Source organism: Microcaecilia unicolor, chromosome 4 (assembly GCF_901765095.1).
Source record: "Microcaecilia unicolor chromosome 4, aMicUni1.1, whole genome shotgun sequence".
Taxonomy (NCBI): Eukaryota; Metazoa; Chordata; class Amphibia; order Gymnophiona; family Siphonopidae; genus Microcaecilia; species Microcaecilia unicolor.
In genome coordinates this window covers 334,569,901-334,585,076 of record NC_044034.1, presented here as the reverse complement: position 1 = coordinate 334,585,076, position 15,176 = coordinate 334,569,901, and the positions used below count along the sequence as shown (strand labels likewise).

At 46.5% G+C, this 15,176-nt stretch overlaps 1 protein-coding gene across 4 annotated transcripts in view; it reads right to left on the bottom strand.

Moving 5' to 3' along the window:
• The window catches only part of GPAT4 (glycerol-3-phosphate acyltransferase 4), a 78,166-nt gene that overhangs the window by 23,180 nt on the left and 39,810 nt on the right, over positions 1-15,176 (bottom strand). For all 4 annotated transcript variants that reach the window (XM_030202051.1, XM_030202053.1, XM_030202054.1 and 1 more), the window contains 2 exons: positions 5,819-5,874; positions 5,600-5,685 (listed from right to left, as the gene is read on the bottom strand). In XM_030202051.1, the coding sequence (XP_030057911.1) occupies positions 5,600-5,685; positions 5,819-5,874 (142 nt within the window). The remainder of the gene's footprint in view (positions 1-5,599; positions 5,686-5,818; positions 5,875-15,176) is intronic.

Genomic DNA, 15,176 nt, shown 5'->3' with positions numbered 1-15,176 from the left:
GAAGCGCTGGGGCCAGCCGAGCCTAGATCTGATGGCGTCATTGGCCAATTGCCAAGTGCCGCGTTTTTTCAGCAGAGGACAGAACCCTCGAGCTCTGGGAGTAGATGCTCTTCTCCAACAGTGGCCGACATAGGAGCTTCTCTATGTGTTCCCGCCCTGGCCCATGTTGGGCAGGGTGCTAGACCGGGTAGCAAAGCATCCGAGCCGGGTAATCCTGGTGGGTCCGGACTGGCCCAGACGTCCCTGGTATGCGGACTTGATCAGGCTCTCAGTGGACGGCCCTCTGCGGCTGCCAGCGGAGCAGGGCCTGTTGCATCCGGGCCCCGTGGTGATGGAGGATCCCTCCTCCTTTGGTCTTACGGCCTGGCTATTGAGCGGCAGCGTCTGAGGAAGAAGGGCTTCTCAGACAAGGTCATCGCCACTTTGCTGAGAGCGAGGAAGCGCTCTACTTCTACTGCTTACGCCAGGGTTTGGCGTACCTTTGCATGCGTATTCAACTGCGCCCTCCTCTGCACTCAGTGGTACCTGCGTGGAATCTCAATCTGGTGCTAAGAGCCTTGCAGAAGCCGCCTTTTGAACCCTTGTCGAGGGCATCTCTGAAAGACCTGACATTGAAAGCAGTCTTTTTGGTGGCTATCACTTCAGCCAGAAGAGTTTCCGAGCTCCAGGCGCTATCATGTCGAGAGCCCTTTCTGCAGTTCACTGAGGCAGGAGTGTCTATTCGCACAGTGCCTTCCTTCCTGCCCAAGATTGTTTCTCGCTTCCATGTGAATCAGCAGCTCTGTCTCCCATCCTTTCGTAGGGAGGACTACCCAAGGGAGTACTCTGCTCTCAAATATCTAGATGTCAGACGAGTCATCATCAGATACTTGGAAGTGACCAATGATTTACAGAAGTCGGATCATCTGTTTGTCCTGTTTGCAGGTCCTCGTAAGGGTCTGCAGGCTGCTAAGCCTACAGTGGCAAGATGGGTCAAGGAAGCCATTGCAGCGGCTTATGTGGCCGCAGGGAAGGTGCCGCCTATCCGGCTGAAGGCTCACTCCACTCGATGGCAGAGGCCGGGTCCGTCTCCTTGGAAGAGATTTGCAAGGCGGCAACTTGGGCGTCGGCTCATACCTTCTCCAGGCATTACCGCTTGACTGTGGCTGCTCGGGCGGAGGCCCGTTGGAGCTTCAGTGTTGCGGTCAGGGATGTCTATGTCCCGCCCTGGGTGAGTACTGCTTCGGTACATCCCACCAGTCTATGGATTGATCAGCATGATGATATGGAAGGTAAAATTATGTATCATACCTGATAATTTTCTTTCCATTAATCATAGCTGATCAATCCATAGCCCCTCCCAGATATCTGTACTGTTTTTATTCTGGTTGCATTTCAGGTTCAAGTTTAGTCTTCAGTTCCTGTTCAGGAGGACTTCGTGTTGAAGTTTTTTCAGTTGGATTCTTCAGGAGTTGAGACGATTTTGTGTTACAGTGAGCTGCTGCATTCCTCTCCCCTCCGTTTTACGGGGCTGGATTGAGACCTAAATTCTGCCGGCGCTCCCTCCCACTTCGTGCGGCTGTAGGGCAGCTTTGTACCCCTCCTGCTTCGGCGGTGTTAGGGTCAGTCAGCTCCTCCCGCGGTTGCAGGATAAGCCAGATCCCCCCCGCATCGGCGGGGTGGTGTCCCTCCCCCGCTCTGCAGGGATGAGTTGGATGGATTCCCCTCCCCCACTTGTGTGGGGATGAGCTGGGTTAATTCCCCTCCCCCGTTTCGGCGGTGGTGAGCTGGGCAGAATGTCCCTTTGTGGGTGTAATTCTCTAAGTGCTGAGTCCTGCGGATGGAGCTTTGATATCGACATACTGAGGAGTTTCCGGCAGCACATGACCACATATAGGGAGGCAAAAGGATTGCTCTCTATCTCCACCTGCTGGTAGATGGACACAACCCACCAGTCTATGGATTGATCAGCTATGATTAATGGAAAGAAAATTATCAGGTATGATCAAGGAGGACAAAGCCGTAGCGGAGAAATTAAATGAATTCTTTGCTTCGGTCTTCACCGAGGAGGATTTGGGGGGGGACACCGGTGCCGGAAAGAATATTTGAAGCGGGGGAGTCGGAGAAACTAAACAAATTCTCTGTAACCTTGGAGGATGTAATGGGTCAGTTCAGCAAGCTGAAGAGTAGTAAATCACCGGGACCTGATGGTATTCATCCCAGAGTATTAATAGAACTAAAAAATGAACTTGCGGAGCTACTGTTAGAAATATGCAATCTGTCCCTAAAATCGAGTGTAGTACCGGAAGACTGGAGGGTAGCCAATGTTACTCCGATTTTTAAGAAGGGTTCCAGAGGAGATCCGGGAAATTATAGACCGGTGAGTCTGACGTCGGTGCCGGGCAAGATGGTGGAGGCTATTATTAAGAATAAAATTGCAGAGCATATACAAAAACATGGACTGATGAGACAAAGTCAGCACGGATTTAGTGAAGGGAAGTCTTGCCTCACCAATCTAATGCATTTTTTTGAGGGGGTAAGCAAACATGTGGACAATGGGGAGCCGGTTGATATTGTATATCTGGATTTCCAGAAGGCGTTTGACAAAGTGCCGCACGAAAGACTCCTGAAGAAATTGCTGAGTCATGGAATCGGAGGTAGGGTATTATTATGGATTAAGAACTGGTTGAAAGATAGGAAGCAGAGAGTAGGATTGCGTGGCCAGTATTCTCAGTGGAGGAGGGTAGTTAGTGGGGTCCCGCAGGGGTCTGTGCTGGGTCCGTTGCTTTTTAATGTATTTATAAATGACCTAGAGATGGGAATAACTAGTGAGGTAATTAAATTCGCCGATGACACAAAATTATTCAGGGTCGTCAAGTCGCAGGAGGAATGTGAACGATTACAGGAGGACCTTGCGAGACTGGGAGAATGGGCGTGCAAGTGGCAGATGAAGTTCAATGTTGACAAGTGCAAAGTGATGCATGTGGGTAAGAGGAACCCGAATTATAGCTACGTCTTGCAAGGTTCCGCGTTAGGAGTTACGGATCAAGAAAGGGATCTGGGTGTCGTCGTCGATGATACGCTGAAACCTTCTGCTCAGTGTGCTGCTGCGGCTAGGAAAGCGAATAGAATGTTGGGTGTTATTAGGAAGGGTATGGAGTCCAGGTGTGCGGATGTTATAATGCCGTTGTATCGCTCCATGGTGCGACCGCACCTGGAGTATTGTGTTCAGTACTGGTCTCCGTATCTCAAAAAAGATATAGTAGAATTGGAAAAGGTACAGCGAAGGGCGACGAAAATGATAGTGGGGATGGGACGACTTTCCTATGAAGAGAGGCTGAGAAGGCTAGGGCTTTTCAGCTTGGAGAAGAGACGGCTGAGGGGAGATATGATAGAAGTGTATAAAATAATGAGTGGAATGGATCGGGTGGATGTGAAGCGACTGTTCACGCTATCCAAAAATACTAGGACTAGAGGGCATGAGTTGAAGCTACAGTGTGGTAAATTTAAAACGAATCGGAGAAAATTTTTCTTCACCCAACGTGTAATTAGACTCTGGAATTCGTTGCCGGAGAACGTGGTACGGGCGGTTAGCTTGACGGAGTTTAAAAAGGGGTTAGATAGATTCCTAAAGGACAAGTCCATAGACCGCTATTAAATGGACTTGGAAAAATTCCGCATTTTTAGGTATAACTTGTCTGGAATGTTTTTACGTTTGGGGAGCGTGCCAGGTGCCCTTGACCTGGATTGGCCACTGTCGGTGACAGGATGCTGGGCTAGATGGACCTTTGGTCTTTCCCAGTATGGCACTACTTATGTACTTATATATGTACCTTATCGAAACAAAAGATGGCCAGCCATCTTGTTTCAATTATACGGTCGGGTATGCCGATTTCCGGGGCCAGCCTTATAGATGGCCGGCCCCATTCGATTATGCCCCTCTATGTCGACTATGGTTCTCTCATCCAGCCTCTCAGGTGGGGCTGCATTCTTTTGCAAGGTTCATATTTGCTGGGCTGTGCTGCTACTGTGGCCTCCAGCTTAGCCATGTGCTCCACATGAGTATCAAAGTGCTCCTTTATTTCCTCCACTACCAACTGCAATTTGATGAGTTTGTTCTTCAATGCCACTGAAACAATTTGAGAGTCTCCTGCCTACAGAAGCATGAGCTCTCACCATTATACCCTCAGGCATCTTGCCTTTGTTGCAGCTCCCCCATTGTAGCATGTGGCCGAGGGGGACGGGAATGAGCGCCAAGCCACACCACTGTTCCACCATTCTGCACTTACAATTCTTGACTTTCTCACAGCAATCTACGCACTTGGTCATGCCAAATATGAGGGGGGACCGACCATATGTTTGAACCTGAAGCTACTTTTTAAAGTTTTTCAGGTAGGCCCTGTTGGAGCTCTTCCACCAATTATCCCTCAACTCCCAGAGGACAGTACTTAATGTGGTAACATGGATTTATCAAGGTCTCCAACATGGTTCCAGACAGGTGACTTAAAAATTGAGCGCCCCTGGTAGGGGCCCTAAAGTAGATTAGAAAGTGGTTGAATGGGAAATGACTAAGGGTACTGCTAATGGAGTTTACTCTGAGAAAACAGCCATTACATGTCATATACCACAAAGATAGTCCTTGGCATAGTTTTTTTCAATATTATTTGCCATTGGGAAAGGTCTGCCTTTTTCCAGATGCCAAAATCATCATGGAAGATGTTGGAAAACATGAGAAAGGAACTACTAAAGCTTGAAGAATGGTCTACAGTTTGGTAGCAAAGATTTAATTCTTAAAAAACAAAGAAACAAACAAAAATGCAGAGCATGTATCTGGGCAACAAAAACCCAAAGGCAAAGGTACAATACAAGGAGTGAAGTTCTGCCTACAAATAAGAGCAGGACCTGGATGGATATCACCGTATCTGACAGCCTTAATGTGATCAAGCAGGTAGATAAAGTTATCACCAGATTCTTGGGTGATTATGAGGAATGGTCAGTAGGAAACAGGAAGTGATAATACCTCTGTGTAAGTCTCTAGTGAGACCTTGTTTGGAATAGTGTACACAGTTCTGGATACCACACCTTCAAAAAGATATAACAGGACAGAGCTGGTCCAGAGGGTAGCTACTAATGGTCAATGGTCTTCATTATAAAGTATATGGAGAAGACACTGAAGATCTAAGCTGAAGGAAAGGTGGGGTGGGGAGACATAAAAGACATTTAAATACCACCAAAGTATAAATGCATAGAAGGAAGTCCTGTTCTAATTAGAGGCGTCACAGGATAAATGTGAAAGGAGGTAGGCTTAGAAGTAATTTATTTACAGATAGCCTCCTGGGATAGGAAGGGCTCAAAAAGCTAAGCTGTTGATGTGGATAAGCAAATTAGTTATTTTTTTTTTAATGTCATGTTTTACGTTTGTATGAATAGAATATCATTACCCAGACTGCATCTCACTGCTCACCTTACCCTCACAACCCAGTTAGTACTGCAAGGCCCTCCCATCTGCTTGAGTGACTGCTAAGTAAGACTTTTCATAAGTATTCACTGCCGCCATCTCAGGCCTGATAGTTCATTCCATATATCCCAAACCCTGGGTTGAACAGACAAGTCTTTTTACCTTGATGGCAACTGGGTACACTGTGGCGTCAATCTCAAAACTTCCCTTCTTAAACATCATTACTGATGTGTTATTGATGCAGGTACCTGAGAGAGAGAGAACAGACATGTTTTCAGATTCCTGCTGCCTACCACAGACACAAGAGAAAAAAAATAAGAGGGGGGGGGGGGGTCAGATGGACTGAGGCATTTAGTTCTCCAATCTCTCTCTCTCTCTCACCTTCAGGAAAGATCAGGATTGGCAACTTGCTTTTATCCTTTACGTGGTCAGTCAGCCTGCAAAAGAGAAGGAAAAAGTTAGTGCAGGACAGGGGCATAGCTACGGGTGGCCCTTGGGCCACCCAGTTTGGGCTTAGGCCCGCCCAGCAGAACTGTACCTGACAGCGCTAACATGGGGGGGGGGGGGGGGGGGGGAGCAGGCTGGGATCCCATATCTCCTGTATCTCTCTCCCTTCCCTTGTCGCTGTGGCTTCAATGGGTTCTTCGCAGTGATTCCCATATGCTGACTGACACTAACCCAGAATCTTCCACTCTACTGCATCCCGCCCAAGGAGAAGAGAAGAGAGATGTTGGACCAGGGGCACAAAGGGAAGGAGAGATGTTGGACATGGAGGTTGGACATGGAGGTTGATGAGAGGATGGGAGAGATAAACAGGAGAAAGTGGGAAGTGATGGAGAGAAGCCAGACAATGGGAGTGAGGGAAGATAGGAGGGGAAAATGCTGGACAATGGAGAAAAGGGAAGAGAAAAAGGGACAGGAAGATGTCAGGCTATGAGAGTGGGGAGGGGAGAAACAGGAGCAGATGCTGGGCTAGAAGGGTGGCGGGAAGAACCATGTGGGAGATGCCAGGATAAGTGGCAAGGAAATGACATGGTACTGATTACATGGGTAGAAACATGGTAATGAGGAGTAGATTAAAGATGAAATGGAATGGAGGGCTAGAGAATTTTTTTATTTATAGCATTTATACCCCGCTCTTTCCCGCTTGATAGCAGGCTCAGTGCGGCTTACAAACTATGGTACAAAGTATCACAGAGATAACACAAAGTATGATACAAGGTATCAAAAGATGTTCAAGTTAAAAGAGTAGAAACAATGGGAAGAGATATGGGGGAGAGGATTGGAGTATGGGTAGTGCTGGTGGTGTGGAATTAGGTTCAAGAATTAGGTTGGGTTGTTTGGGTAAGCTTGTTTGAAGAGGTAAGTCTTCAGCAGCTTTCGGAAGGGTAGGTGTTCATTGGTTGTTCGGATGTGTCGTGGTATTGCGTTCCAGAGTTGGCTGCCTATAACGGAGAAGTTGGAAGCATAGTAGGTTTTGTATTTGAGGCCTTTGCAGTTGGGAAGATGAAGATTGAGATATGTTCGGGAAGATTTGGACTTATTTCTGGCTGTAAGATCGATCAAGTTGGTCATGTAGCTTGGAGATTTGCCATGGAGGATCTTGTGGATCATTGTGTGGGCTTTGAAATTTATGCGTTCCTTGATAGGGAGCCAGTGAAGTTTTTGACGAAGTGGAGTTGCACTTTCAAATCGTGGTTTGCCAAAAATGAGTCTGGCTGCTGTGTTTTAGGCGGTTTGGAGTTTTTTCATGATTTGCTCTTTGCAGCCGATGAAGATGCTGTTGCAGTTATCGGCATGGGTGAGTACTGTGGATTGTACTAGGTTGCAGAAAGTTTGCTGTGGGAGGAATGGTTTTACTCTTTTCAGTACCCACATCATGTTGAACATCTTCTTCATCGTGGCTTTTGCATGAGTTTCCAAAGTTAGGTGGTTGTCTAGTGTTACTCCTAGGCAGTGCTTTTTTTGTAGAAAAAAAGGTGCCGGTACTCATTATGGGCGGGGTCACCACATATGGCTCCACCCCTATGATAGCCACACCCACATTAACCACACACCCTATACCAGCCATGGCGCATATAAACAGACATCATTGAAAATATTATAGTACTATAGGAGAAAAAAATAACGTGATTTTTTTTCATTATAAATAATCTCTGTAAGCTCTTACAGCTCCAGTATACCCAGTTCAAAATAAGACAGCCAATGTAAATTCTCAAATTGGACATATTACAAACACTAAAATGAAAATAAAATGATTTTTTTTCTACCTTTGTTGTCTGGTGACTGTTTTCTTTCCATATTGGTCCCAGTCTGTGATTCTGCTTTCCTTTGTTTTCGCTTAACTCTTCTGTGCCATTTGTCATTTTTGTCTCCTTTTTCTTTGCTTTCTTCAATATTTTTCAGGCTCTCTCTCTGTCCAGATTTAATTCATTCTTACTATCCATTCTTTAATTTCCTTCATCTACCTGTGGCTTTTCATCTTTTCCTCACCCTTGTTCTCCCCATGCCCCTTCCTCTTATTCTCCAGTCTTTCTCTATTCCCCTTTTCCATCCAGCAGCTCTGCTTTCTCTCCCCATCCTTCCAGTGTCTCCCCTATTTCTTTCTGCATTCTTCCATCCAGCGTCTTCCCTCTTTCTCTCCCTATCCTTCCATTTTCCCTCTCTCTCTCCCCATCCTTCCATGTTTTTTCCCTCTCTCTCCCCATCCTTCCATCTGTTTTTCCCCCTCTCTCCCCATCCTTCCGTTTTCCCTCTCTCTTTCCCCATCCTTCCATCTGTTTTTCCCTCTCTCCCCAATCCATCTGTGTTTTTCCCTCTCTCTCTCCATCCTTCCATCTGTGTTTTTCCCTCACTCCCCAATCCTTCCATCTGTGTTTTTCCCTCTCTCTCCCCATCCTTCCATCTGTTTTTCCCCTCTCCCCCCAATCCTTCCATCTGTTTTTCCCTCTCTCTCCCCATCCTTCCATATGTTTTTCCTTCTCTCTCCCCATCCTTCCATCTGTTTTCCCCTCTCTCTCCCCAATCCTTCCCTCTGTTGTTTTCCCTCTTTCTCTCTCTCCCCAATCCTTCCCTCTGTTGGTTTCCCTCTTTCTCTCTCTCCCCAATCCTTCCCTCTGTTGGTTTCCCTCTTTTTCTCTCTCCCCAATCCTTCCCTCTGTTGGTTTCCCTCTCTCTCTCTCTCTCTCACTCTCCCCAATCCTTCCCTCTGTTGTTTTCCCTCTTTCTCTCTCCCGAATCCTTCCCTCTGTTGTTTTCCCTCTTTCTCTCTCTCCCCAATCCTTCCCTCTGTTGTTTTCCCTCTTTCTCTCTCTCCCCAATCCTTCCCTCTGTTGGTTTCCCTCTCTCTCTCGCCCCAATCCTTCCCTCTGTTGTTTTCCCTTTCTCTCTCCCGAATCCTTCCCTCTGTTGTTTTCCCTCTTTCTCTCTCTCCCCAATCCTTCCCTCTGTTGGTTTCCCTCTTTCTCTCTCTCCCCAATCCTTCCATCTGTTTTTCCCTCTCTCTCCCCATCCTTCCATATGTTTTTCCTTCTCTCTCCCCATCCTTCCATCTGTTTTCCCCTCTCTCTCCCCAATCCTTCCCTCTGTTGTTTTCCCTCTTTCTCTCTCTCCCCAATCCTTCCCTCTGTTGGTTTCCCTCTTTCTCTCTCTCCCCAATCCTTCCCTCTGTTGGTTTCCCTCTTTCTCTCTCTCCCCAATCCTTCCCTCTGTTGGTTTCCCTCTTTTTCTCTCTCCCCGATCCTTCCCTCTGTTGGTTTCCCTCTCTCTCTCTCCCTCTCCCCAATCCTTCCCTCTGTTGTTTTCCCTCTTTCTCTCTCCCGAATCCTTCCCTCTGTTGTTTTCCCTCTTTCTCTCTCTCCCCAATCCTTCCCTCTGTTGTTTTCCCTCTTTCTCTCTCTCCCCAATCCTTCCCTCTGTTGTTTTCCCTCTTTCTCTCTCTCCCCAATCCTTCCCTCTGTTGGTTTCCCTCTTTCTCTCTCTCCCCAATCCTTCCCTCTGTTGGATTCCCTCTCCCTGCCAAGTTTGGCGCGAACGGCGCGAAGTCGCGACGCACGCGGCACCAGCCCCTATTTCCGGCCGCTGCTGCTTCTCCTGTTGAGCAGCAGCGGCCGCTACACAAAGAAAAAGAAGATTTTAAAAAAAAAACTTCAAACCTGGCTGAAACGCGGCACCCCGGCACTGTAGACAGCCATTAGGCATTGGCTGTTGCCCCGCAGCCGCTCCTCCTCTTGACTCTACGTCACTGCGCTCCTCCGGGGTCTTCCTCCAGGGGCAGTGACGTAGAGGCAAGAGGAGGAGCGGCTGCGGGGCAACAGCCAATGCCTAATGGCTGTCTACAGTGCCGGGGTGCCGCGTTTCAGCCAGGTTTGAAGTTTTTTTTTTTTTAAATCTTCTTTTTCTTTGTGTAGCGGCCGCTGCTGCTCAACAGGAGAAGCAGCAGCAGCGGCCGGAAATGGGGGCTGGCACTGCGTGCGGGACATGGACTCACGGGGCGGGACGGGGCGGGGGGGGGGGAGAAAAAAAAAAGGTGCCGGTACGCCGTACCGTTGCGTACCGGCACAAAAAAAGCACTGCTCCTAGGATTTTTAGATTGTCAGATATTGGGATTGTGATGTCAGGGGTGATCAAGGTGGTTGGGAGCAGAGTAACATGTTGTGATGAAAGTTAGGCATTGGGTTTTTTCTTTGTTCAATTTCATCTTGAAAGCGTTGGCCCAGGCGCTAGGATGTTCATGGCAGTGATTATTTTCTCCGAGATTTCAGTAAGGTTGGATTGGAAAGGGATGAATATTGTGACGTCATCAGCGTAGATGAAGGGGTTAAGGCCGGATTTAGATAGGGATTTGGCCAGAGGAATCATCATAAAGTTGAAGAGGATTGGGGATAGAGGTGATCCTTGGGGGACTCTGCATTTTGATGACCATGCAGGCGATATTGATGAGGTTGATTTGACCTAATATGATCTGGTGGTGATAAAACTTTTTATCCACTTAATGATGTTCCCGCCGATCCCTAGTTTGTCCAGTAGTTTTGTGAGAATAGTATGGTCTACCATGTCAAATGCACTGGATAGGTCGAACTGTAGAAGAAGTATTTTGTTGCCAATTGAAATTTCCTGTTTGAATCTGGATATCAGGATGAGCAGTACTGTTTCTGTGCTGTGTGCAGGTCGAAAACCAGATTGCGATTCGTGTAATATGGATAACTTTTGAGTGAATTCGGTGAGTTGGGAGGTCACTCTGTTTTCTATCAGTTTGATTAGGAGAGGGATGAGGAGTGAGATGGGGAAATTTGATAGGTAGCTGAATAGTAAAAAGGAGGAGAAGGGTGAAATCTGAGTTGACAGAGAGGCAGAAAAGAAAAATAAAGAGGAAATAGCTACAGTGGGGGAAATAAGTATTTGATCCCTTGCTGATTTTGTAAGTTTGCCCACTGACAAAGACATGAGCAGCCCATAATTGAAGGGTAGGTTATTGGTAACAGTGAGAGATAGCACATCACAAATTAAATCCGGAAAATCACATTGTGGAAAGTATATGAATTTATTTGCATTCTGCAGAGGGAAATAAGTATTTGATCCCCCACCAACCAATAAGAGATCTGGCCCCTACAGACCAGGTAGATGCTCCAAATCAACTCGTTACCTGCGTGACAGACAGCTGTCGGCAATGGTCACCTGTATGAAAGACACCTGTCCACAGACTCAGTGAATCAGTCAGACTCTAACCTCTACAAAATGGCCAAGAGCAAGGAGCTGTCTAAGGATGTCAGGGACAAGATCATACACCTGCACAAGGCTGGAATGGGCTACAAAACCATCAGTAAGACGCTGGGCGAGAAGGAGACAACTGTTGGTGCCATAGTAAGAAAATGGAAGAAGTACAAAATGACTGTCAATCGACAAAGATCTGGGGCTCCACGCAAAATCTCACCTCGTGGGGTATCCTTGATCATGAGGAAGGTTAGAAATCAGCCTACAACTACAAGGGGGGAACTTGTCAATGATCTCAAGGCAGCTGGGACCACTGTCACCACGAAAACCATTGGTAACACATTACGACATAACGGATTGCAATCCTGCAGTGCCCGCAAGGTCCCCCTGCTCCGGAAGGCACTTGTGACGGCCCGTCTGAAGTTTGCCAGTGAACACCTGGATGATGCCGAGAGTGATTTGGAGAAGGTGCTGTGGTCAGATGAGACAAAAACTGAGCTCTTTGGCATGAACTCAACTCGCCGTGTTTGGAGGAAGAGAAATGCTGCCTATGACCCAAAGAACACCGTCCCCACTGTCAAGCATGGAGGTGGAAATGTTATGTTTTGGGGGTGTTTCTCAGCTAAGGGCACAGGACTACTTCACCGCATCAATGGGAGAATGGATGGGGCCATGTACCGTACAATTCTGAGTGACAACCTCCTTCCCTCCGCCAGGGCCTTATAAATGGGTCGTGGCTGGGTCTTCCAGCACGACAATGACCCAAAACATACAGCCAAGGCAACAAAGGAGTGGCTCAGGAAGAAGCACATTAGGGTCATGGAGTGGCCTAGCCAGTCACCAGACCTTAATCCCATTGAAAACTTATGGAGGGAGCTGAAGCTGCGAGTTGCCAAGCGACAGCCCAGAACTCTTAATGATTTAGAGATGATCTGCAAAGAGGAGTGGACCAAAATTCCTCCTGACATGTGTGCAAACCTCATCATCAACTACAGAAGACGTCTGACCGCTGTGCTTGCCAACAAGGGTTTTGCCACCAAGTATTAGGTCTTGTTTGCCAGAGGGATTAAATACTTATTTCCCTCTGCAGAATGCAAATAAATTCATATACTTTCCACAATGTGATTTTCCGGATTTAATTTGTGATGTGCTATCTCTCACTGTTACCAATAACCTACCCTTCAATTATGGGCTGCTCATGTCTTTGTCAGTGGGCAAACTTACAAAATCAGCAAGGGATCAAATACTTATTTCCCCCACTGTATAAAGGAATGATCAGTATGTCAGAGGAAGATGTAGTGAGCGAATAGACAGGAGAGAGGAGAAAAGACAAATGGACAACAGTCGCTTGAAGGAGAATTAGCAGACCACAGACAAGAAAGCAGAAATGAAAAACTGGAAGTAGAAAAAACACATTTTATTCTCAAAATCTTAAATTGAATACATTAGCTTTAAGAAACATGCATAGCAAATGTCTTTGTATTGTGTTCAGTAGAAGAGGAAATGCATTACATTTTTTTTCTCCAGTGTTGCAATACATGCTAAATTTAACTTCTTGGCGTTTCCAAGTTCAATTTTTGTCTAAATATTTTTATTTTTAATTTGTGATCTCTTGTTCTATATTTGGCGTGGGTCTGTTGGTGTGATAGTAATGGCAGGTGGGGAAAATCGGAGGGGAGGCGATCTGGAAGGGTGCCCTCCTTTATTTTCTGACCTGGACCCTAGCATGTCTAACACTAGTCCTGACCATTGCTGTATAGCTGGTGGGGATCCCCAAAGCATCCCCAGCTCAGTACCTCCTCCAAAGATGGCCAGAAGTTCTTTCTACCAAGCTCTGCCGTCAGTGACAGCATCCTTGAGCCGCTGACAACTAAGCATGTGTGGGGTGCTGGCACCAGTGGTTTAGAGATGTTGCTGCTGCCTGCCAAGCTTGGTAAAAGGGAATTCTGGCCACCTTCAGAGAAGGTCTTTCAGCTGACAGAGCTTGAAGATTCTCATTAGCTAATCCTTTATAATAATTTGCACCTCCAACGTTCCATCGCTGTCTGGCTGCCTGGGTTCATAACATCAAATAACGTCAGCCAGCCTCCAGCGTTCCGTTCCCCCTCACTGCCCCGCCCTTGCATCAAAACATAATGACGTTAGAGGGTGGAACAGTGAGAGGGAAGGGAATGCTGGAGGCAAGCTGAACTGACGTTAGGGGATGTTACGAAAACAGACAGGCAGACAGCGATGGAACCCCGAGGCACAATTTAGGCAGCAGGGTGGCGAGAAGCGGGCGAACACAGTAAGTAATGGCGCGAGACTGAGAGGCGAAGGACAGCAGCCTACAACGCTACATTCCCCCTCACTTTCCCGCACTCGCAAAAAGACTTTATGACGTCAGAGGGCGGAACAGTGAGAGGGAAGGGAAAGCTGGGGGCAAGCTGAGCTGACGTTAGGCAGACATGGAACCGCGAGGTACCCAGCGGACGAAACAGCACATAAATAAATTTATATATAACAGAAAAAAACAGGATAATATCTAAAAAAGAAAAGGATACAAAACACACAGACAGTGCAATCACTGTCACACACTCTCTCGCTCACACAGACACACACACAGAGTCTCTCTCTCACACACACACAACAGGCAAATTGCAGGATATGGATGGCATGGGAGGCGAGGGGAGAACATAGGAGAATTGGTGCACATCATGTAGAGGCCACAATCGCTGGGGAGGGAAGGGAAGGAAACGGCATAGGAGAATCGCTGCACATGGATTGCATCGGAGAGGATGAGAGCGTAGGGAAGAATTGCAGCACATGAAGGGGAAGGCAGGGCACTGAGGAGAAGCAGAGGCACAGTCCAACATACTGTAGCTCACAAACAACAATCAGAGACACATTCCAATTTGGTGAACATCACATGACTAGAAAAAGAACACTAACTGCTGAGGAGCAGGCTGAAATTAAAAGAAAAAGAGCTGAAGCACAACGAAAAAGGTGTGCAGCTCTGAGTGAAGACGAAAAGGCACATGAAAGTCAAAAAGCCACTGCAAGAAAAAGGTCCAGGATACAAAAGATGACTGATGAGGAAAGTGCAAGTAACAGACAAAGAAACGCCGATTCAGAAAGGAACAGAATTGCTGAAATGACGGACGAACAGAGATAAACTTACAGAACAAGGCACACTGCTATACAATGCAAAAGATTTGAAAAAATAACAGAGGAAGAAAGAGCAACAAATAGAAAAAGGAGAACATATTTAGAACATAAAAGAATTAAACAAATGACAGAGAAACAGAGACAAACAACAAGACAAAGATGAAAAGATTTAGGGCGGAAAAGACTTGCAGAAATGACAGACAAGCAATGAAGAATGACTACACAAAATATAACAGATTTCAAATTCAAAACAATTGGAAATCTGAAACAAAAGAAAAAACCCTGTGACACAGCACAAAATAAAGCAAGAAGAATGGATACAATGACAGCACAGTGCAGAACTCCAACCACATGAATTGCAATAAGAGACTGTATCAATGAGAAAGAAACTCAATACTATAGTTGTGGTCCAATGAACGCACAGTCTGTATATTGTGCAATGCCAAACATTTTCACAATGAAACACCTTCTGACAACCTATTTACACAATGTTGTAGTAAGGGCAAAGTACAACTTCCAGGAATTAGGTACAATGAATTAATACAACAGCTTCTCTCCAGGGAACATGAATATTCAAAGAATTTTGTACAAAATATTAGGTCCTTTAATAGTTCCTTAGCTTTTGCCTCCATGGGAGCTAACATTGCACCACCACCCGGATATGGCCCTTATTGTTTTCAAATTAATGGTACTGTTTACCATAGAACAGCATCTCTACATCCTCAAAATGACAATCAAAGACAATTTGCTCAATTATATTTATTTATTTAGATTTTGCTCACACCTTTTTCAGTAGTAGCTAAGCGGGGGGGGGGGGGGGGGGGGGGGTTACATTCACTAAAAGTAAACATAAGTACATAAGTAAGTAGAGAACAAGGAC